General features: G+C 37.8%; 1 protein-coding gene across 5 annotated transcripts; it reads right to left on the bottom strand.

Annotated features, from left to right (window-relative positions):
- Nucleotides 1–1,480: 1,480 nt before the first annotated feature.
- LOC105380328 (serine-enriched protein) lies at nt 1,481–21,674 on the bottom strand. 5 transcript variants are annotated; one of them, XM_048622338.1, is made up of 9 exons: nt 21,489–21,674; nt 11,907–12,097; nt 9,984–10,119; nt 9,389–9,427; nt 8,682–8,799; nt 7,355–7,512; nt 6,849–6,980; nt 6,233–6,415; nt 1,481–4,462 (listed from the first exon to the last, which is right to left on the bottom strand). In XM_048622338.1, exons 2-9 carry the CDS (start codon nt 12,089–12,091, stop codon nt 4,298–4,300), a joined length of 1,116 nt encoding a protein of 371 aa, XP_048478295.1. In that variant the 5' UTR covers nt 12,092–12,097; nt 21,489–21,674; the 3' UTR covers nt 1,481–4,297. The 5 variants fall into 5 exon arrangements, with proteins under 5 accessions (XP_048478295.1, XP_048478294.1, XP_048478292.1 ...); XM_048622337.1 differs by having other exon boundaries at nt 21,374–21,666; XM_048622335.1 differs by lacking the exon at nt 21,489–21,674 and adding an exon at nt 17,564–17,685.
- Nucleotides 21,675–23,166: the final 1,492 nt, after the last annotated feature.

The raw sequence follows: 23,166 nt of genomic DNA, 5'->3' as shown, positions 1-23,166 counted from the left end.
CTGAGTATAGTGTCACCAACTTATGCTAGATATTGCTATATATATTCCCTAATATTGTTCGAAGTGTATCGGTCACAAACACTTTTAGTTTAGCCGCTTATATTAGTTTTAGATCCTATTCGGGGATAGATATTTATGTAGAAGCATAGAGTCTATTCTCCTCCTTAAAACAGTCGCAAACAAACTGTCATTTTCCATTTAGAACTCAAACATACTTTGAAATATCGGTGGGAGAGAGACCTTAGTGGGAATGAATCCAGAAATACGGTTGTTCGATCAAAATAAATAAATAAATAAATCATCACCATCATCTCACACACGGCCATCTGACCCCAAAATATTCAGAGCCTGTGATATGGGTATCGGAAAGCTGATATATCTACACAAATACATACATAGAAAGATACATATTAAATATAAATATCAACACCCAAGACCAGAGTACAAATATCTATCTTTAAACAAATATCTGCCAGGCCAGGAATAGAACCCGGGACCTTTGGCATAGCAGCAGTTAGGGTCACTAACCACTACACCATTCGACCGTCTAACTTTTCTCACCACTCAATCGCACTACTGTGTTTTTTACATGAGAATCTAAGCTCAGCTCTAGCTGCTAGGTACTAGACCTAAGATGTACATGGCAGCCGATTTACTCTCAAGAAAGAAAATACAGGAGGTTTATTTCGATTAGCTAGCTACATTCCCCTGTTTACGGTGTCTCATCACGCTCGGTTCAAAGCAGTTCACCTCTGATGGCTGTCATTGTCCGGACGCGATGCTGGCTCCGGATATTGCTTGGAACAACCGCACCCCAGGTTATTGTTATGGACTTTTAGGATAGTGTTCTGTTGTGTTTTGTTTTATAGTGTTTTGTTTTGGTGTGAAAAGTCGCTAGATTCTCATGACACAAACACATTGAAGACGACGCGTATGTTTGAGGTCTAAGGGCCACTTGCAGAAATATATTAAATTAATATTATGGACTGACGGTTCTTAAATCGACATTTGACACTAAATCTAGATTTAAATGTTTGTGCAAGTGGGGCTAAATGTAAAATGATAATTAGGAAAATAGACAGTTTAATCAACGACAAACTGAGGTAACAACTTTTTGAATAGCACAATAAGTTATTATTAGTAACGTATTATGTTTTATATTATTATATCCAATTTAGCAAGTAAGAACATTGTTCAATGTTCATGGTATAAAAATACCCTGGAATTATATCCCTGAAAATTAAATGAAAATAGCTCTTTTCATTCATAGGCCGGGCTTGGGGCCAGTATGTTGCGAGTGTGCTAATAGCCAAGAGAAACCAATTGGTGGTTGGTTTGGTTAACCAATTTACTACCCAATTTAAGCCAGAAATATAACCCACAACATTAGAAGAATGAAGTTGTACCTGTCTGCTCGATCTATGCCCAAAAGTATGCTCTTAAAATAAAAATAAAAAACTGAAATTTTCAAGTGAAATCATTTAATCATTTCTCTCGTCACAATTTCATTATAATAATATTATTATTTACCATTTATTTATATAATAGAAAACACTTTTTTTCCTTGACAACACATACATAGGTAGGTACTGTAATCAAAAGCGGGTCCAAACATCTATATATTATTATAAATGTGTTTATAAAGCATTTCATGGTAAAAAATCGATTTCTTTTAGGGCCAGATAAGTTAATTTGTGCATTTTTAAAGAATCATGAAACTACAAACACATAAGAGTTTTAAGACATAAGGTAATTGTAAGATTTGAGCTGAAACAATAGATAGGTAATAATAGGTAAAATGTATAGTAAACACACAAATTTAATCACTCTACATAGACAATCATTCCAGACGTTACAACAACGATTGTGGGTCGGGTTCAATCAACAATACCTCTACACCTTATATCTATCAGACATTGATTAGTTATTTAACAAACACAAATCACACTATTCCAGTTTTTTTATTAAATACGGCACTGTGATTGGATGAACTCGCGTAAAACGAGTTTATCGACGTCGTCGATAACAGACCCGTGCCGAGGCGGCAGGATGCATTATTGTTATATACATACTTTGACACCATGTTGTAGAGTAGAGAGAAGTTTGAAACAAGTGAAGTCTGCATTCATCTGCAGAGTTCCTAGTTATGTAATTCACGAAAAATAAAGTTTAGGTTTTCTTCTGATATCTTTATCTATCATTGTCCGGGTCAAAGTTTCATGATAGTTTCCGCTAGAGGCGCCAGTTTTTATGCGAGAAAAGGTAAACTTTTATAGTTTTATACAAACTATCAAACAGACATACGAAATCATGTAATGAAAGTATACACTTTCCATTGAAGTACAGTCATTATAATAGCCAGATTTCACATTTGCTATCGTTTTAACATGCGTGGAAAAGTAGTAGTGGTCATTATTAATTCTGTTTATTAAGAACGGCTAAATGTCTATAACAAATTTAATGTTACGATTAAACAAAATGAACTGTGACTTCAACATATAGACTGTGTTTGACCAAGAACATTGAAGCTATATAATCTTTGATCTTTTTATTGTTAAGTAATATTATTATAAAAATACTTTTACGCCTAACATTGTATAACATCGAAAATACACATAGACAACTTCAGTGTGCTTGTATAAAATTTATACGGTATTGTTAGACAATGTTATAATTATGATATTATTTTCAAGAACCTTATGGTGTAGCATGTAGATAGGTAAGCGTAATTTAGGTAAAGTACATATATATTTGATATTTTGATACAGAATATTATAATTTATGCCATCACTCTTGACCATCTTTAGAATATGGACCCTAATACTGATGTCATACTTTTCATAGATATACTTTTCTTTACTACATACCTGTATGTGTTATTCTACCTCATTAGTAGAAAAATATAGAAGATACAAGTCCTACTATCAGCTTCTGAAATTATCTTCAAAACTACCTACCTAATTCAGTTTCTTGATAAAGATTGTAACGTTAACCTAGCGATGATAGGATACTTTCAGAAACTGGGTAGAAGAGTAGAAAAATCTGTCGACCTGCTTCACATTGGTATAGATAGTAGAACTGATCAATAGATCAGTAATAACTTTAACATACAACGATACTTAGTTAACATTCAATGAAATTTCTCCAAAATCGTCAATATTATACGTACAATAACATTGAACGACACAGACATACACATATTAATATGACATACATCAATCCAGAGGACCAGCCTCAATTCCCAAAGCGTATAATTTGGATCATTCCAGTTCTGAACTTTCGTGACAATTGTCGCTAACTAATCTATGCTAGCTGTTCTATGATGGAGAGAGCGCGTTGCCTCGAGTACCCCTGCCGCCGTCCGCGGCCGCGCTTAGAGGAGGTACTCTCATTGGTCGGGACGATCGAATGACGTTGTCGGCGTACTCTCTACCTTCTTGAGCACTATTTTGAAAGCGAAGGTATGCTTTGGAGAAACTGAGGCTGGTCGCGGCGTCTGCGGAGACCGCGGCGGCGGGTCGGGAGGCACCTCGGAGCGCGTGCGCGTGCGGCGAGGCACTTCACGGGTGACGTCACGAGCCACTGGTGCCGAAGCCGGCTCGCGAGCCATCAGCGGAGACAGGCGACTCGGAGACGGAGACAAGCGCCCGGGCGACGGCTCCAGAATATCCTGCGGCAACATCAGAGGCGGCAGGTTCGCGCACGGCGAGCCTCGCGATCCACGACGCTCTTTCAAACCCATCGGAGGAGGCGTCTGTATCGGCTCCTCGTCATCCTCTGAAGGCGCTACCACTACGACAGGGTCAGGCCGAGCTAAAGGCGCCCGAAGCTCGCTCAATAGAACATCAGAAGCAATAGAACGCCTAAAATAGTTCAAGCCATTCTCTATCTCAGCCAAAGCGCGTCTAACGAAGGGGAATGTGTCTGAAATCTCGGATGTAGATTTTCGTACAGGAAATTCTGTTTCACTATCTCTTTTTCTCGGCCTGCAGCGTTCGAATGTAGTGTCTCCAACTCCAACGGTCTCGGAAACTTGTCGCGTGAGCGCTGCGTGCTTGATTGAGTCCGACTTGGACCGCGACTCGACTCTTCGATTCGTCTTCGGGGTCGGAGAGCGGCGGTCGCCGAACTTTTTGCTGGCGGCTCGTTTGATTGAGGAAAACAGGCCAAGTTTCTCTGTAGGTTTGTCGGGGGCTGACGGGGATGGAATGGGAGCCGCGGCGGGGGCTGGTCCGGTGGGGGCGGTGGAGGGGCCGGGGACAGGATCTGGTGCGGGACGGGGGGGGTTCCCCTCGCGTTAGTTGTGCCGGGAGTCGGACGACGGGACATCGCTGGACCCGGTGGAAGAGAGAGTGGTGTTGGACCCGTAGGGGTCGAGAGAAGACTGCACAGACATGGACCGGCCCCCGCGCCGCACCCGGGCTGGAGATAGCTTCCCAGGATCTACGCTGGCCGGGTCTGCCTGCAACAACAGGGTTTTGAGCACTCCATTCATTACTGATTCTACAAGCGATATTAAGTTATTCTACAACAAAAAAAGATAATTAGAAGATTATTTTAAGCAGGATAGGCATCCTCATAAAACCACCAGTGTAAAGCTGACCACCAGCCCAACTAACATCGTAGCGTTAAAAAAACTCTCATATAACTTGCATAATGGTTCCATTCGAAAATTAAAGTGTTAAGACATAGCTGTATAAGAGTGTAGGAGAGTGCTCTAACTCACTTATAACCACGAAAGAGGCCCACGATTTTGAGAGTAAAGGCTTTAGAAAGTCTGTAAAACGGTGTCATTGAAGTGTTTAAGTTATAGAAAGCCTGTAGTACGGTGTCATTGAAGTGCTAAAGTTACTATAGAAGAGCGTTTAATCACTCTCAGCTAGAACTTTTACCGGTATAGTTGTAGTTGTAGAATGGTTATTTGACACTCTGACTCTTATTTGTTTGGTAAAAAAGGGTTAAGTGAGTATGTTACCGTTTTTCGAATACACTTTCACCATACAAGTTGTATGTGTTTGAAGATAATAGTGTCAACAGCAACCATACGCAACAGTATTAAAGTGACAGTATTGATTAATATAATAATAACAGTAAATATAATATATTAACTTGACTTAACATGTTTTGTGAATTGAAAATAATATGCCATTGTAATTTTACTGTAATGTATACCATATTTCCCACCTCAATTTTAATGCGCTCCGAATTTATTAAGGATTTCAAATGAAACATAAGTAAATATAAAATAGACGACTCAATTTTGTATTTTTTTGTATCCTTAAACTAATGGACATACAGTCCATTAGTTTCATAAATCGATTGGCATGACTGGAATGACAAAATTCACATAAATAGGTAAGTATTTTAAAGAAAAATATTGTATATCCCAGTAATTTATAGGTTAGGTCGCCAATGCAAATGGCGAACTTACATTTAAGACATATAGACTCACCTAAGTCATCTTTTAAACTTTTAGAAATAGAAAACCCTTAGCCAAGGGTATTATGCAGTCTTAGTCGATCCTCACAGTCTTGCTTAACACCGTTACTTGTACAGTCTACTTGCCTAACGCAATAAGCGTAAGTTAAGTTAACCTTAAAGATTAAAACTGCATTGTTGAGTTTTCCAACACTGTAAGAATCTTGTCTTACTGCACTCTTGACAAAATCTCTTTTATAACCAATTCCTGCAGCCTAAATTCAATATGACACCTAAAGATTTATATGAGTATTAAAGGAAACCACTTAACAACCATAAGTGTTAACAGGTGTCAGTGAGCACTCTTGTATAGCTTTAGGTTCTTGAAACAGTTTAAACCTATAACATCTTAATTATAATTGCTTTGACTAATACCATTTTAACACTTAAACCTGCTGTTAACACTAATTTCATTTTTTAACTCATCTTTATCGCTTTATGTTAGAACTGAGATAATTATAACACAGTTATACAGGTTAAAGTTATAAAAATAGCTGTAACTGAGGGTAAAATGTTTGTTGGGAGAGTAAGACGAGCACTAAGACTTGGCACAAGCTGCAACCAGACTGTTGCATTCACGCTTGATATAAGCAGATTGGTCGGATAGTCAAGACTCTGACACCACATTGTTTTCTGTGTGGAATCATATGTGATGAAGACAAAGAAAAAAAAATTAAGAAGCAGCCAGCTTTCCTTCCACTCTTTTTCCCCGTTTTATAGTCTCTAATGTCCAGTGACGAAGAAAAATGCGCACCTGATAAGCCAGAGCGTTCATGATGATGGAGTACGGGACCAGGCCCAAGGGATGCACCTCCCTCATCAGCACATTAGCCGGGATCTTGTGGAATTGGATGAACTCCAGAAAGTTCGCCATCACCTCCTTTATGTTCTCATTCGGGTTCGTATCACAACACTTCTTTCCCCACATTAGGGCGGCCTGTAAAACCAGAATAAAATAGTGACAAGAATAATAATATTATGTGGTTTACCAAGGTGCTAAAGTTTTATATTACACAAAAATGACATCATTCTCTACTGGAGTTATTATATTAGATTTATTATATTATTAGTTATTAGAATCTCTCGGTTTTTCAATACTAGGCAATATGATCTTTGCTAAGCGCTGTATTGATAAGCAACTTCCGCCCAACCTGCAATAGTACCTACCATACTAGTATACTGCTGTAGGTGATATGCAGAGAAATACAACTCAAATTATGTCGATATGCCCATCTAGGGTAAGTATATCGTCATTTTTGCGATGTATTTTTCTATCGTCATCATCGGCTATCACTAACTCTCTGTTGATAGTCTTGAAAAGTAAAGTACAATGCGAGAACGAAAAAATTTCTTGTGGCCAGGAAACCAACCTGAAACTTAGTGAACTCGTCAGCCTTCAGCTCCTCTCTAGCCAGGATGAGTCTGACCACGTGCTGGGGCAGCAGCGTGAACGAGCCCAGGTTGAGAACCTCGTTGCCGTGCTCGTCCACGTACTCCAACACCTGAAAAGGGTGCAGATAGCAGATAGCCAAGTTATTAAAAAGTCTATAGATTGGGCTTTGAAAGGCCGGGCCATGTTACTTTAGTTAGTTAGGTTAGTGGGCTATCGATAGGGCTTTGAAACTGCGATGCGTAGATGCATGACAAAATTTTCGCTCCCGTTTGCAGGTGTGATATAGGAAACAGATGTAGATATGTGTTAGATATACCTTCAGCAGTAGTGATTATCTAGGCATGGTATGGATGTCGATGGAAGGGCAAAATGTACAAAGCGCACTTTTTTCAAAAATAGTCTTATTAAAAACTGAATACCAGATATTTTTTCTTAAAACTAGCGCTTTAAAAACTTTGCCATTCCAATGTCATTAGTGTTTACCTTCTGCACAAGGCTCTTGGTGCACTTGTACTGTATGTAGCGCTCGGCGGAGGCGAGCAGCGCGCACACCGTGTCCACCGTGATGCAGCACTGCACGAAGCCGGCGCACGCTCGGCGCAGCTCGTCCAGCCCGTAGTAGTCTGCTGCGTTCATTACGCCTGGAAGTTGGGAGAGGTCTCGGATATTTAGGGCTTGGGGAAGTTGTTGTAGTAATGAGAAAGGGGGAATTTTGGAGAAGCTCAGAATGGAGTTGACTCTGCTGTTCTTTTTGAATTTAGCCGGCTTCGTTAGTTCGTTCCATAACATATTATTGTTATTATATTATTATTATTTCAATTATAAACAGTTAGCTTATTGATTTTCGCCATGTTAGGCATGGGTTTATACATACAGCATGGCAAGCTATTTCACCTATGTAATTAGTTTCAATGTTCCAAGTAGAGCACCTTTCATTAGCATATTTTCCTCAGATTCTAGAACGAGCACTTAGAAACTTTGGCAGATATGTAGGTACTTTCGTCGATCTTAAACGCCGTTTTAATAGCATCAGTTAGGTACTTTACAAGTTTACGTGGCTTCGCCTGTAATTAGGTTTGCCTTAGATGCATCTATGATAGGTTCACGTAGTCTAGTTTACCAACAGCATAGGTGAGCCGACTATAAATCGAAAAATCGACCTGCTCTTGTAATAGCTTCCATATGAAACAACTCTACAATTAAATTCATTCACAAAATGAAAACCAATTTCCATTGATGGGTCAAAGCGGCAAAACAACCAATTCGACAATTTCATTTACCCATTGCATTGTAACAGTCATCTGTTAGAATTTCATTTCCAGTTTGCCGGACCTAGCCTCAGTATGTGGCACAATTCGATTCAGGACAATTAAATATGGTATTTGTTTTTTACCTCAGTTTTACAAACGCACTTTTGGCGGTTTATTGTCATTTATTTAGAAAAGCCACAGTAGGAGTTTTGGAAACCAACGAGCGTGTGTGAGGTGACTTACAAATGTAGCGAAAGAGAAATAAATTTTATTTATTAAAACTGACATTTTCAAATGAAATAGTTATAATCCAAGGCTTTTTAAGCTCTGCGGCTAAGTATTGCTACGATTTGACATACACTCGTGATAATATCACCAAATTGTTCTTAAACCGAAAAAGCTAGCTTTACGATGTTCTCTGCAATATTGTAGTACATTTAACAGCGCATCAGAATATTAACAACTAGAAAAGATAGATATTATGCTAAAATTGGAGGGCATTTGGTGTCGGCATTTTGCAAGTGGATTTTTTTCAATGTCAGTGAGTGTATTCTACCCACCCAGCAGTGTCCGGGGCTGCAGGGTGACGCACCCAGTGTGGATGTACTCGATCAGCTGACGGAACACATCCGGCTCAAACTCTTCAATGATCAGCGTCTGGTGCTGCTGCGAATTTGGCTGCAGAACAAATTTTAATAACAATTTGAGATGTTGGGACTCGTAGTGAGCATTTAGTATTAATTGCTGGAATGGTTAATGAATAAATTGTAGATAGTAAAATATTTTACTTATTTTTATTTAAAAAATGAATATTATAAATAAGTAACAGGGAGATATTATGGAAAAGTATATAATTTACGTAAAATATAGGATGTAAGTAATTGAAGATAAAAAAATATAGATAAGAAATGAAAATCGGATGACATACAATAGGTGGACACAAATTTAAATGTGGCATGCAAATTTGATAAAAGTGGGTAAATTTAGGTAGTTTGGAAGTGAATAAAAACGACATAAATAAAGAAATTACAAATGAACTCATTTAATGACTACAAAGCTGGTGCAAAGATCATGCAATACATAAAACAAGTGTACATACATACATACATTTGGAAGATTGGATTAACACGTAATGTCAAATTACCCACAATAAAGTAAAAACATAAGTCAAACTTCGTGAAGTATTGTTATCTACAAACATTGAAAGTGAATTGACAATATAAACACCGAATAAGAAACCTATCACCGTTTTTTTTGTTATTGTTACCTCTTGTATTGGAGCCAATTGCTGCGCGAAAGATGATCTCTGTGTGGACACAGTAAAATATAATATAGCTAATATGCCAATTTCAAAAAAAACATGAAGAAAATGAATTCATCAGAAGGTTTTTTTTACGTCACTTCTTATATGTAGCTGTATTGGAAGTCAGCAATGTGATACTAAATAGGGTTTTTAAATGTTATCCAACGTATGAAAAAAAACTAAATACAAATAACCTCTACATAATATTTTAAGGAACATGACTTAACATAAGTACCATAAAATTGTGTCGCTATTTCTGGTCCACGTCATAACTTGGAGAGGAATTCGGGGTAACATATAAAGGGACAGTCGCATAATCAGCATGCCTTGGCAACCACATTTCGGGGTAAAAAAAAAACATTTGTAGGAATCTGAAACTTTTACGGTTGGATCATTTTACCATGATAAATAATGATTTTAAATTGAAAAAAATAATATGCATGAAATGTAATCATTGATCTTTGCTAGACTTTAAATTAATAAAATGGGTTTTATTGAGTTGCTTTTATGTATGTCAAACCGTAAAAGCTACAGTATCGAATGTAAATTCGTAAATTACCTGCTGTGCCGCATTTTGTAGATTTAGAAGCGGTTCGGAGCTTCTCTTCAGAAACAAGCGCAGTTTGTTCTCCCGCGGCGCTGGCTCCTTCTTGCGTTGGGGACTGGGGGCTTGGTAAAGCAGTTTTTGGAACACCCTGTAAAGGTTTGTTATTAAATTCTTTAATACGCTCAAAAGTACCTTTCGTAAATTTTGATTTAGAAAACGTCTAGATGGTTTAAATAATTATAACAGGTTGTGATTTGTATGTTACCCTAAGTCTTAATGAATACCTACAAGAAGTAGTCAGAAATGACTCGCATTGATATTTTTTATTAGTAGGTACAATTTTTGCACGTCTAGACTCTAGTTAAGCAGGTTTTCTCATGATGTTTTTCTTCACTGAGTTCGTAGTATAATTCCTTATTTCTAAAGAAATCATAGATATGTACATACCAAATACGAACCCACGGCCTCACGAATGAGAGCCGAGATCTTAATGCCACCACGACTCTTAATGAATACCTATTCAGCAGTTTACATTCACTCAAAACGATTATCAAATCATGAAAGCATTTGAATAAATCTTGAAAGTTCTAGAATCTTCGAGGTAGGTATATTATGAAAAGATAGAGACGCTATTCGTAGATACGCATCTGGTTCGTTTCAATATTGACTCGAGTTCTTTCATCTTTCATCCAATAAAGTCACATTAAAACGGAGTCCTGGGAAATATCGGAAAATCTAACAAGCTCACTTTGAAAGAATTTTTCTCCAAGATATTTTCAGTCTAGGTCTCAGCCTTCTTTGAAAAGAGGCGCATATTTCAAAAGAAGATACTTTATAGTCTTGACATAGTTTGCTTTATGATAATATTTCTTAGATTATTACAGTGTAGAAAACTTTGACGTAAGCGGATCAAACGACGCCATCTTACAGGAGAAAATTGCATAACAAATAAAATCAGCTTAGGTACCTACCAACAACCTTCACGGCTTTTTGTGCTTGTTAGTGAGAGTATAAGCAAAATAACATCATTATAAAGGAGCGAGCGTAGCTTTTTTACTGTCGTTGAATAAACTGACTATCTTGGCATAAATAAAACCTAACCAACGTTAAAAATCCCGGAAACGGTTGAAACGGTTTAACCTATTTTCATGATACATGGCTAAGAACACTCGAGGTAATATTACCAATGACCCTACAAAATAAAATGAAAATCAATTCAGCCGCTTGACAGCTACGCTACCACAGGCAGATACACACAAAAAGATACATAATTACGTTTAACTTATATCACACCTATTTTTCCGTTGGGGTTTAAGAATACTTGTTTTACTACTCAGCTTTTAGCACTCTGAACAAATAAAGCCTTCTTTGTTCATGCTAAAGCTTTCTATCAAATATACTCAGCACTACAGTTCCCCTAAGCTTTAGAAAGCACTCAGTAAGCAGAAAATCCTAGTTGCATTTGTGTGATTATTATTCTAACAAAACTAGCTACAAAGGCTTCAAATACATTGAGTACTTTAGCTGCAGTTTTTTTTTCTCTACGACAAACACTCATAATAACCCACACATACTCACAGCACACACATGTATACACATACTGATAGGTACACATATTTTTCTTTTTTTAGTTTAAATACTAGTCATAAAAACGGTGGTTTTGTACACAAAGCTATGTTTTTATACTATTATGTCCATCTTATTAATGCTTTTTTGACGTTTGCTTATGTCTGGTAAGTACAGTTAGTTTTTCTTTGCATTCATCAAATATCTATGGGATTTCGAATGTCAAAAAGGATTAATAAGATGGACATAGTATACTTAATGCATTTGATTACATCGCCTACGCGCCATTAAATTGTCGCTCCGCCCGTCGTCGCAAGTTTCGTACCAGCAATCTAGGTTATACGAAGACAAACATATCATCTAACTAACCTGCTCCGCGCAGCCAGCACAGCTTTCACCGCACACACGGGCTCCCTGGTGTCGCCCACTAGGAACGTGACGTCACACAGCTCGGGCATCGAGGCCAGGAACTTCATGTCCTCGGCCAGCCCCGACTTGTTCTCGAACGTGCTGAGGTCCGGCTCCGCGTCCATGGCTGAGAGCGGCATTCGCATTGACGACTGAAACAATATAGGTTTAAGTCATTGCTGCACTCGAAGGTTGCTTGGAATAGATCGCTCTGAGAGATGTAGACCTTTTAGCGGTAAGGACGCCTATTGATTTAGATCCACTATAAATTAATTAAGTAGTCATTTAAAAAAAAAAAAAAAAAATATATATATATAAAGAGATCGGCCCAACATATCCGTGAGCTATGTAAATCGTATGATGTCTTAGCTTTACAGGAGACTTGGCTGCTTCCACATGAGCTTAACTTTGTTAACGAAATAGATGATGACTTCAACTGTACGGCTAAGTCATCAGTCGACGCATCGGTGGGTATATTGCGCGGGAGACCTTACGGTGGGTTGGCACTATTATGGCGCAAATCAATGTTTACAAATGTAAGTATCGTAGACTGTGACTGTGACCGCATAATAGGTATTAAAGTTACAAATGGTACTCGTTCTTTTTTGGTATTCTCGGTCTATATGCCTACCGATTGTGTCGATAATTTGACTGAATTTACTAGTTGTTTAGCTCGGATTAGTGCGATTATTGACACATACGAATTACCAAGTGTTTATATTTTAGGTGATTTTAACGCTCACCCCTATACTTTGTTTGGAAATGAAATGTCAAATTTTTGTAATGAGGTGCTATGGACTTGTGCGGATATACAATTATTAGGAATAGACTCAGACACATTCACGTTTGTTAGTGAGGCTCACGGCACACGTAGGTGGTTGGACCACTGCCTGACGACGGGAGCGGCCTGGAGTACCGTGCTGTCTGCGAGGGTGCTGCACGACGCGGCGTGGTCGGACCATCTACCGCTCGCCATAGAGTGCCACTATATCTGTGAGTCTGTTCCCCAAAAGTTTTCTAGTCAAGCCACGGTGATACCTCAGCGTATTATATGGGGTGATAGAGATAGCAGTCAATGTGATATGTATTTTAATTATTGTAATGATAAATTAGATAGTGTGAAAGATAGTGTAAGCTGTGTGGATTGTATGAAAGGTTGTTGTATGAATCTGACAGAACATTTTAACTTATTGATTGATAATTTATATACACAAATTGTGAATATATTTCAGAATGCCGCGATTGTTAGTTCGAGATCGCGTCCTGATGAACCGAGTAGAAAACGTAAAAAAGTTTTAGGGTGGAACTTTCATGTGAAAGACGCCCATCAACTGGCGAGACTGCATTTCCGGTGCTGGTTAGTCGCCGGCAAACCAAAGTCTGGTACAATCTATGAAAATATGAAACATAGTCGACAATCATTCAAAAATAAACTAAAATGGTGTCAAAAGAATGAAGAATCTATTAAAGTTAATATCATTGCTATGCACAGAAAGAACAAAAACTTTGTAAAATTTTGGAACTCAACACGCAAACTAAATTTTAAACAAGGACTTCCTGTCTCAGTAGAAGGATTACAGGATCCCAGGGAGATCGCCGATATGTTTGCCGGCAGATTCAAGGTAACGCCCTTGCAGGTGGAAGGCGCTCACGCCGCCCCGCCGCCGCCACCGCCCGCCCCCGAGCAGGTGCAGCTGCAGTTCAGCGCGCGGGACGTGGCGCGTGCGCGGCATGAAGCGCGGCAAGGCGCCGGGCCTGGACGGGCTGAGCGTGGAGCATGTGCTGTGTGCGGGCGACAAGGTTTACGCCAAGTTGTGCAGCCTGTTCAACATGTGCGTTAGGTTTTGTTACCTGCCCAGCGCACTCATGAAAACTGTGGTCGTGCCGGTGGCGAAGAATAAGACAGGTGACCTGGGATCTGCTGGCAACTATCGCCCTATCTCCCTGGGTACTATCATTGGGAAGGTGCTTGAGCGGCTGTTACAACCTGAACTGGTAGGTAAGCTTGACATCGATGATGCTCAGTTTGGTTTCCGTCCCGGTCTGTCAACAGACTCGGCTATACTGAGTCTGAAGCATGCCGTAAACTATTACGTCAAGCGTTCAACCTCAGTGTATGCCTGTTTCCTGGATCTGAGCAAGGCATTTGATCTGGTGAATTATAATATTCTTTGGAACAAATTGCTGCGCTCAGATACTCCTAAAGAAATTGTGGGTCTCTTGAGATTCTGGTACGGAAACCAAACCAATTGTGTAAGGTGGGGCGACTCGACATCTAACGAGTATAGGTTAGACTGCGGGGTGCGTCAAGGTGGGCTCACCTCTCCGGACCTCTTCAACCTGTACGTCAATGAGCTTATCGTGGGTCTGAGGAGCACCAAGGTCGGTTGTCATGTCGGGGGGGTTTGTATGAACAACCTCAGTTATGCGGATGACATGGTGCTCCTCAGCCCCTCGATCAACGGTCTCCAGAAGCTACTTTCAGTCTGTGAGAATTATGCCAATTCTCACGGGCTGAAGTACAACGTATCTAAGACGGAGATGTTGGTGTTTAGGGCTGGCAGAGGTCCGGAGAGGGTCCCTGAGGTAGTTCTGAATGGTACACCAGTTCGGGTTGTGCAGCGGTTCAAGTACCTTGGCCATATTTTGACGGAGGACCTGAGAGATCGAGCGGGAAAGGCGGGCACTCTCGATCAGATGCAACATGCTCGCGCGTAGATTCCACAGATGCAGCAGTGATGTCAAAATTACTCTTTTTAAAGCATACTGCCAAAATATGTACACCTGCCATCTGTGGATCAAGTACACCAGAAGGGCGATGAGCACCATGAGGGTGCAGTATAATGATGCATACCGCACGCTCATGCGGCTGCCACGCTTCTGTAGCGCGTCGAGCATGTTCGCGGAGGCGGGGGTGCCCGACTTTTTCGCCGTCCTCAGGTCACGTATCGCTTCTTTCTGGTCGGGGCTGAGCAGCTCCGGAAATGCAATCTTGAATGCTGTATCGCAAGATATCACCAATCCTTTTTACAAGCATTGGATATCTGTTCATCAGGACGCGAATCGCAAATGACTGTCTTTTGCAAATAACTAGTGTAACCCTATACATTATACTAGTTATTATTGTAAGACCTAAGACTGTAGATGTAGATTTTAAATTTTAATTTTAATTATTTTTAAGACAATATGGGTACCTATGCATTACCTGAAATAAATGACTATTTATTTATTTATTTTTTTTTCGAACGGGTGGTATCTATAGGTATAGCAGTTAGTGACTCTGACTGCAATGCTTTAGGTGCCTTTTCGATCGCCCGATATTTGTACTCGAGTATTGAGTGTTAAATGTTTGAGTTCTATCATATCCCCAACCCACTTGCGTTAGAAAATATTTTTATTTTTTTATTAGGTAAAGTATTTATGTGATTCATATGATGGGTATGGTAGTGACCCTTTTCAGGGTGGAATTTCATAATTGTTCGAATAGAAAGAAAAATTTAGATGACAATAGGCGGTTTTATCAGCGATTAGGCCGCCTATTGTACATAATGTTTTTTTGTATGTCTGATTTATGTGGTGTTCAATAAAGCAATATCCTATTCTATTCTATTCTAGATGACTAAAGAAAAATGATGAAAATAGATAACACATCAGCATTTTTTATTGCTCCGAGTTACGAGTAACCTATGTACCTACTGAAATAATTATTATGTAAGTATCAATTGTATATTTTGCCTTTAATGTGTATGTAGGTACACAGATAATTGTTACGACTGTACCTAATCCCCGAAGGGGTAGTCAGATGTGTCCAAACTATGTGATTAAAATTGTATTTATAAAAACGAAAGTAATTTTCCAAAACTACCTCACAACTCTGTTGCACAGAATAATCTACAAACGACTAGAGAGCTACCCTACAGAAGCTCAAAGTGAAACTCTACTACGTTAACAAAAGGAAAAACTTCACAAAGTAAGAGTTTCCCCATACTTCGTTCCGGATCCAAGAGATTCTGAATGAAAAGAGAGTAATTTCCTGAACGGAGGCCTTAGGAAATCATATTTCCAATGGAAATTATAAAAAAAAACTATTTTCATACAAGTACCTACCTACTCGGCTGACATTAGCTCAAGTATGAGCAAGTTGCCACACAGGTATTTTATTAGAAAATATTTATGAAGTATGAAAGTATTTGAGTGCAATCGTGCACGCATTAAACATAGAATTTTCAAAATATGCAATTCACTCATATTCTATTTCAATATCACTCTAACTTCTAAATTATGATTTATAAAATTAATTTTTTAACTTCCTAAGGGGTTTTGAGTCTATTTTTATTTTTTATTTTATCAGATATCCATAATTCGTTTTTAACTTTTTTAATGAAACACACACAAAGGTACTGCTAAAATAAGTTCTACTAATTGTAGTTTGTACTAGCTCTAGAAATTAAGCAATTTTCTTGGTATTGATTTTGATCTTCTGCCCGTGACAGATCAAAGACTCAAGTTAACAGACTTTAAATTATGAAATCCATTCGAATACCAAGAAAATCTCTGAACTGGTGAACTGATATTATAAGTTAATTTAATGTTAATAAATAGGTATTACCTACAGATTAGGAAAAATGAGAAAAATTAAAACTTAAGAATCAAGATAGTACAAGTTCAGTGGTTGGAATATGTGTAAATCAACATTTTTGTTGTCTGTTTTTTCATAAAACATATAAATAACACACACACATGTTTCATGAAAAGTGATAAAAATATTATGAGTTCATTTCTTCTAAATGTAAGGGCTATTAACTTCGGCTGGATTATACTCTTATAATGTACCTATTAAAGTCATAATGGAAAAGTTAAATCAGAGAAGAAATTAGATAAAATTTTATCGCCCGGAACCTAGAACTTTCCCTACCGATACAACAAATATTAGTCTTCTGTCGTTCTGTAAGTCGTAAACAAGCAATTAATAGATGTGAAAAGAAAGAATTACCAACCATAAATCACTACAAATTGAAATTAAATTTCAATACCTAACCATTTCCAAATTATATTTTTCGCAAGCAAGCCAATAATGACGTAACGTATTTACCGAATCCAAACACTTTCAATAACTATATTAATATTTAAGTTATCGTTTGAAGGGTCTTTTAATCATATAACCAGATTATTATTATTGACAGAAAGGTTGAATAATAACCGAAATATATAATAATACTTATCGGAATAATCGAATCTTGAAAGCTCTTGAGATAAAGCTTTAATTAGTTACAGAAAAAAACAAACCTATGCTGATACTGTTTGATATACTATACTGTTTGAATAGCTTGCATTAGAATATTAATTTATTAATCTACAAATATTGTACTAAGTATGTTTCTTAATTTATTGCACTAAGTCGGTACTAAATACCTACTAACTAAAAAAAGCTCTGTATTTTTTTTTGTTTTCTTTTGTATATTTTGTTATAATTACGTTGCTATAGCTAAAAGCTTCTTACAGCATCAATTTCAGTGTTCACAAAGTTTCAGCTGTCAGTCGCTAACTAGAATAAAATTAAATGCAAATTGCAATCGTTACAACAACAAACAAAATTATCGATTTAAACACCAACTTACTTCATCCAAGCTAAAATGTCTCGTTATGGTTATATCCATGATTATAAACGAGTATATTTTATGTTTATTTTAATTTTCAATCTAGATTTTCGAGACGCGACCGCCCCGCGCGGCGTTTAAATCTCAACTGACATGAAAGCTGGAACGGGGTAAAACACCCCCTAGAACTATACGCGAGGGGATGTACCGTACAGTCAACCAAAGAGACATAAGTCCTACTCATCTTATAAATGTATAAGTTTGCAAGTACGGATGGATGAATGTGTTTCACGGGAAAATGGCTTGACCATTTTTTACTAAATTTGACATATTACAACATGCTAAATTTTGTAAAAGCTTTAGACACTTTGGATTAAGCATAACTTTTTATCCTGGAATTTCTACGAAAAATTATAACATAGCTATAATAAGTTTTTTTATCCTGGTATTCCCGAGGGAAAAGCTTTTTAGGCGAAGCGAACAAAGCTCGCGGGGGAAGCTGTATCCTACAGGGGAAAGAGAAAGAGTTAAACCATTGAAAAGTCGGTTTCGGGTTCCGTACTTCAAAATGAAAAACCGGCCAAGTGCGAGTCGGGCTCGCGCACAAAGGGTTCCGTAGTTAAATCAACCTATCTCAAAAACTATAAGAGATACTTTGATCAAACCAAAAATCGTTGAAAGAGTTAATTAGCATGCATCACCTCTATTTTTTTTAGAATTTTATACCCCGTAGTTATAAAAATAGAGAGGGGGGGACATACTTTTTACGACTTTGAGAGCTGATATCTCAAAAACCGTTCACTTTAAGAAAAATGTTTTTTAGAAAACTTTATATCATTTTAAAAGACCTTTCCATTGATACCCACACGGGTATGTACATCGAAAAAAAAAATTTCATCCCTCAGTTACATGTATGGGGGGCCCCACCCCCAATTCTTTTTTTTACTATTTAGTGTCATATTTTTGTAGCGGTTCATACAACACATATTCCCATCAAATTTCATCACTGTAGTACTTATAGTTTCCGAGTAAATCGGCTGTGACAGACGGACAGACGGACAGACGGACAGACGGACATGACGAAACTATAAGGGTTCCGTTTTTGCCATTTTGGCTACGGAACCCTAAAAACGGATTACTTATCTGTCCATCCAACCGTCAGTCTATCAATTTATATCGGGAACGCTCAGAGATATCGAGTTAAGATTTAAACGATACATACAAGTATACGGTCCTTTGAGAGTGTGAAATAACCAACCGTATTATATGTTAAAGTAAAAAAAAGTTCAAGTTTTTACTACTATTCATATGGTATTTTCGGTTGACCTAGGTAATAATGTTACAGCCTTAAACTGAAAATTGAGGGACAAATATTAAAACTACACAGTATTTGTAATTAACCCAAACTAATTATGCAACTTTTTCAAACGAATCCTGTCAAAAATTAAAAACACGGCATAAGGACGGCAATTTTCCACACGGCACAGGTGTGAGAAAACTAATGCCAAAATAGTCACATTTTATTTTTATTTTAATATCAGGAGTAAATCGATTTTTTAACATTTTCATAGGTCGTGGAGAAGTTGTTAAAATAACGAGCTGATAGTCACTACCTTTCAGATTATGTTATAACTTTTGCAACAACCCGTAGAAAGCATAGTTTTAATGTACATACCACCGCTCCGGAGCGGTGGTAGCTCAGTCGGGAGCGGTGGTAGCTCAGTCGGGAGCGGTGGTAGCTCAGTCGGGTGAGCGCCCGCTTCTCAATCAAGAGATGCGGGTTCGAATCCCGGCGCTGACATGTACCAATGAGTTATTTTAACTTAACCCGCGGATAGTCGCGCGTGGGTCGAAAAGACCCAGCACTCTATTTATACCTCGATAACTTTTAAAATATTCGATATTACTAACTGGCGTGCTTAGTACCTTTAAGTTACCATATAGGCTAACCGCACTCCCCGCCCCGGCCAGATTGCCCGCGGCACTTGGACAGGATGGACATTCAAAGTGAGTATGGGTCTTTTCGACCCAAGACCGACGGTTTGTGTCAGTATTATTTTTATGATATTTTTTTTATTTTATTATTTTTTTCTTTCAGAAATGTCACGTAACCTTTTAAACCATCGTTTTAGAGATCACACTGCATTTTTATGCATTAATTGTAATCGGAATATGTGAAAATACTGAAGAAAATACCTAATCATATACTTAATCAATATAAGAAGGAAGTAATTTTGTATGTAAATTTATGTTAACTTTGAAGGCTGATTGTTGATAATTTTTTTATATAAAAAGTTGATTTTTTTTTGGTTTTACGTAGAAGAATGGTTATTAATTTTGATAAAAATAAGTTTTTTTTATTGATAACCATAAAATTTATAAAAATAAGCTGTTATATATGTTCCTATGTAGATAAATAAGAACATGAGGCATACTACTTTTGAAACTGTCAAAACACATGTTTTTTATACATAAATACATAAATAATGTTGATTTGAATATAGTTTTATTACTAACCTTACGTTTAATTTACAATAATATCTAAATTCTCTTTTGATTCAAGAAAATAAAGCAATTTACTTTCGGGTCTAAAAGACCCACACGCGACTGTTTGTGTCACGAAATTTGACGCGAGCACCGGCGGGTTAAGTACAATGTATACCATCGCTCTTACGGTGAAGGAAAACATCGTGAGGAAACCTGCATATCTAGATCTAGCACATCTAGATATGTCAACCCACCAACCCGCAGTGGACCAGCGTGGTGGGAAATGGTCCAAGCTTAGGAAGGCAGTTTAGACCTTGGGGATATGCACAAAGGTTCCACTCGAGAGAGCCAGGTGCAGGTACTTACACCCCTACAGAGAATAGAATAGAATAGAATGTACATACCGAAATACCCCCCGTAGGAAATTTACACCAAATGGGTTCAACGCTTCAGTAAATTTTCAGATATAATATTAATCTGCAAAGGGATATAAGAATAAGTAACTAACCTAACAAGTTAGTACATAAACCTAATAAATATCCCATCATAAAACTGGGCTGCAATAAATTAGATTATGGAGAGGCTCCGTCGTCAAAGTGGTTGCATATTGCGTTTAGATTATGGCGAAGAGCTAAATAGTTTGCCGTTAGTAATTAATTAAATTTATACCCTGTGGTTTAGTGGTAAAAGCCTGGCTTGCTATTTACCCGTAAGTGTCAGAGGTGAACGATAAATATATAGAGTGAGTCCTTCATAGGTGCACATCCGAAAGTAGGTCACGAAGCTCTTCATTCTGAACAATTTTTGTTATAATAACCTTGGGATATTCACGAAAACAATATCTGTAACTGCCTAAGATTCATTTAACGTTTGTTTGTGTTGGTTGGTACCCAGGTCTTACATGTAAAATGATAATCTGTAGTCATAACTTTGCACAGGCCGAAGAATATTGTTTTTTATATTGTTAGTAACAATATTATGGAGAATCAAATAACGTTTTAATATTTTTACACGAGAAAGAAACAAGAGGTTTTTTTAGTTGTCCTTGAACTGTTTGTTTAATGGCTTTCGCTTCATCGATAATGGATTTTTCCGCGAGCATCCCTCGCAAAAAAGGCAGCAAATTATTCCATTCCGAGCCGCGTAGGCGTAAATTGTAACCTTATTTAACTAATTAATTTACAAAACCTTCAGGAATCCCAAACAGTAACTTCTTAAGACGTAATCTAATATTCCGATACCCCCGAATACGCGTACCCAAACATCCGCCCACGGATTCGTCTAGTCGTACACCCACGCCTCATCTTACTTACCATACTATATAATCAACAAAAACCAACCTACCTGTTGATACTCCTTACTTCACAGCAACCAAAAGCTCACTGGCGCTACTCAACTAATACTTCAGCACTACACAACCGAAAAAACTACTGTAAACCAAAATAAACACCAAACCAACTTTGCAGGTTTTATCACAACATGGTCGACCCAGCAACGCCTTTAGCACACCACTAACGAGAATATAGTTGCTATGAGCCCACTACTGTGTGCCACAAACAAAGATCCGAATAGGGGAACATGGAAAAGTAAGCTTATTATTAAAGCTTGACAAGACCTGCCGAGGGGCTGAGGGTTACTCTATACTGACGATAAACTAATCACGACTACAATCGGCGCGTTAAATACAACGAGATAGAGTCGTAGCTCGCGCAGTAAAGCTCCGTAACTTAGTTTTTCCTCTTATAGAGTGAGGCTCCTGGTGTGCGCAGGATTGGTTCTGCGCATGCGTGTGTATGACATCGATATGACGCGGCTCCAGAAGGTCGCCAGGCTCAATGACTGAAGGTGAAACCTTCATGAATGGTCTCCAGTGAAAGCCGCGCCGACTGAGATTGCATGTGATGAATAGGAATAGCAAATTATGTTTGTAGTAACGCTCATTCAGTTGATGGGTAATGAATTTGATAGGTAGGTGCTTAAGAATGTACCCAAAGATTTATACATAGATATAACTAGTAGTATTTATATTAATATATGTAGGTATATTATGCAATTACCTGGTAATTATACGATTATACGAGACTATATAGGGCGAGAATTTCGTAGATGCACATTCGAAAGTAGGTCACAGAGCTCTTGTTATAATGACATTGGGATATAAAAGACGCACCTTGTATATTCATTCTACCTATCGAGGTTTTTTGATATAGGTATTTGGGACGGGACGTCATCTCAATAAAATAATACCTCTGTTTCCAAATGAGCTTTTTATTTTTAATTAGTTCGGTTAGAAGATTTGTACTATATTCATTGTTAAAATGGTTGTTATAAGGTTGAACCTAAAACGTTTTTATCGGTTCCGAACATAACGGATTCTGGAGGCAGAAATTAAAATTATAGAGCTGTCATAATGTTACAAGCACAATTTCTTTCATAAAAATTAAACTCTATGGGTGTTCTCGTAAATGTAATTTTTGTTAGCAACATTTATAATTAGACAGCGTTAAAATTCGAATTTGTGCCTTCAGAATAGCTACTAATAAAGTACCCTTTTTAACACTCTGTATATCACATTTACCGCCATCTACCTGAAAATAATGAAGCTGTTAAATTTGCTTGCTTAGCAGAAACAAAGATGAAACACACTTTGAGTTAGGTCTGAAAAGCTGATAAGTCTGAATGCTAAAAGGTTTTTAAAAACTTCAATAGATGGCGCTGAAAGTGAAAATACAATGGGTAGTTTGAAATTTTCAGACTTGATTTGTAACTAAAGAAAAGTACTTACATTTTACATGCAATAATACTATTTTGGGTCGCTATTGGGCTCCTGTTGGCAACTACCATTAATTAAATACTATCGTATCTTTATCTATACTCTTATTTATTTATTTTCAGAAATCATCTTCTATGAGTTGGTACCCCAAGCGATATGTGTGACTGAAACAAATCATTGGATCACGAGGATACCACATAGAAAAAATACTGTACTAAGTATAGAAACCTCTTATTCCACTTAAAAATACTAGGTATACTTACTACTGAAAATACAGCCTTTAAAAATTTCAAATGAGTCTCAGAATAATAACGACCTCTAAATGGAATGCGACGGCAGCGTGACGCAAAAACTTAAACAAAAG

This window comes from Plutella xylostella, chromosome 8, assembly GCF_932276165.1.
Source record: "Plutella xylostella chromosome 8, ilPluXylo3.1, whole genome shotgun sequence".
Lineage (NCBI taxonomy): Eukaryota > Metazoa > Arthropoda > Insecta > Lepidoptera > Plutellidae > Plutella > Plutella xylostella.
This window is presented reverse-complemented; position numbering and strand designations above follow the sequence as displayed.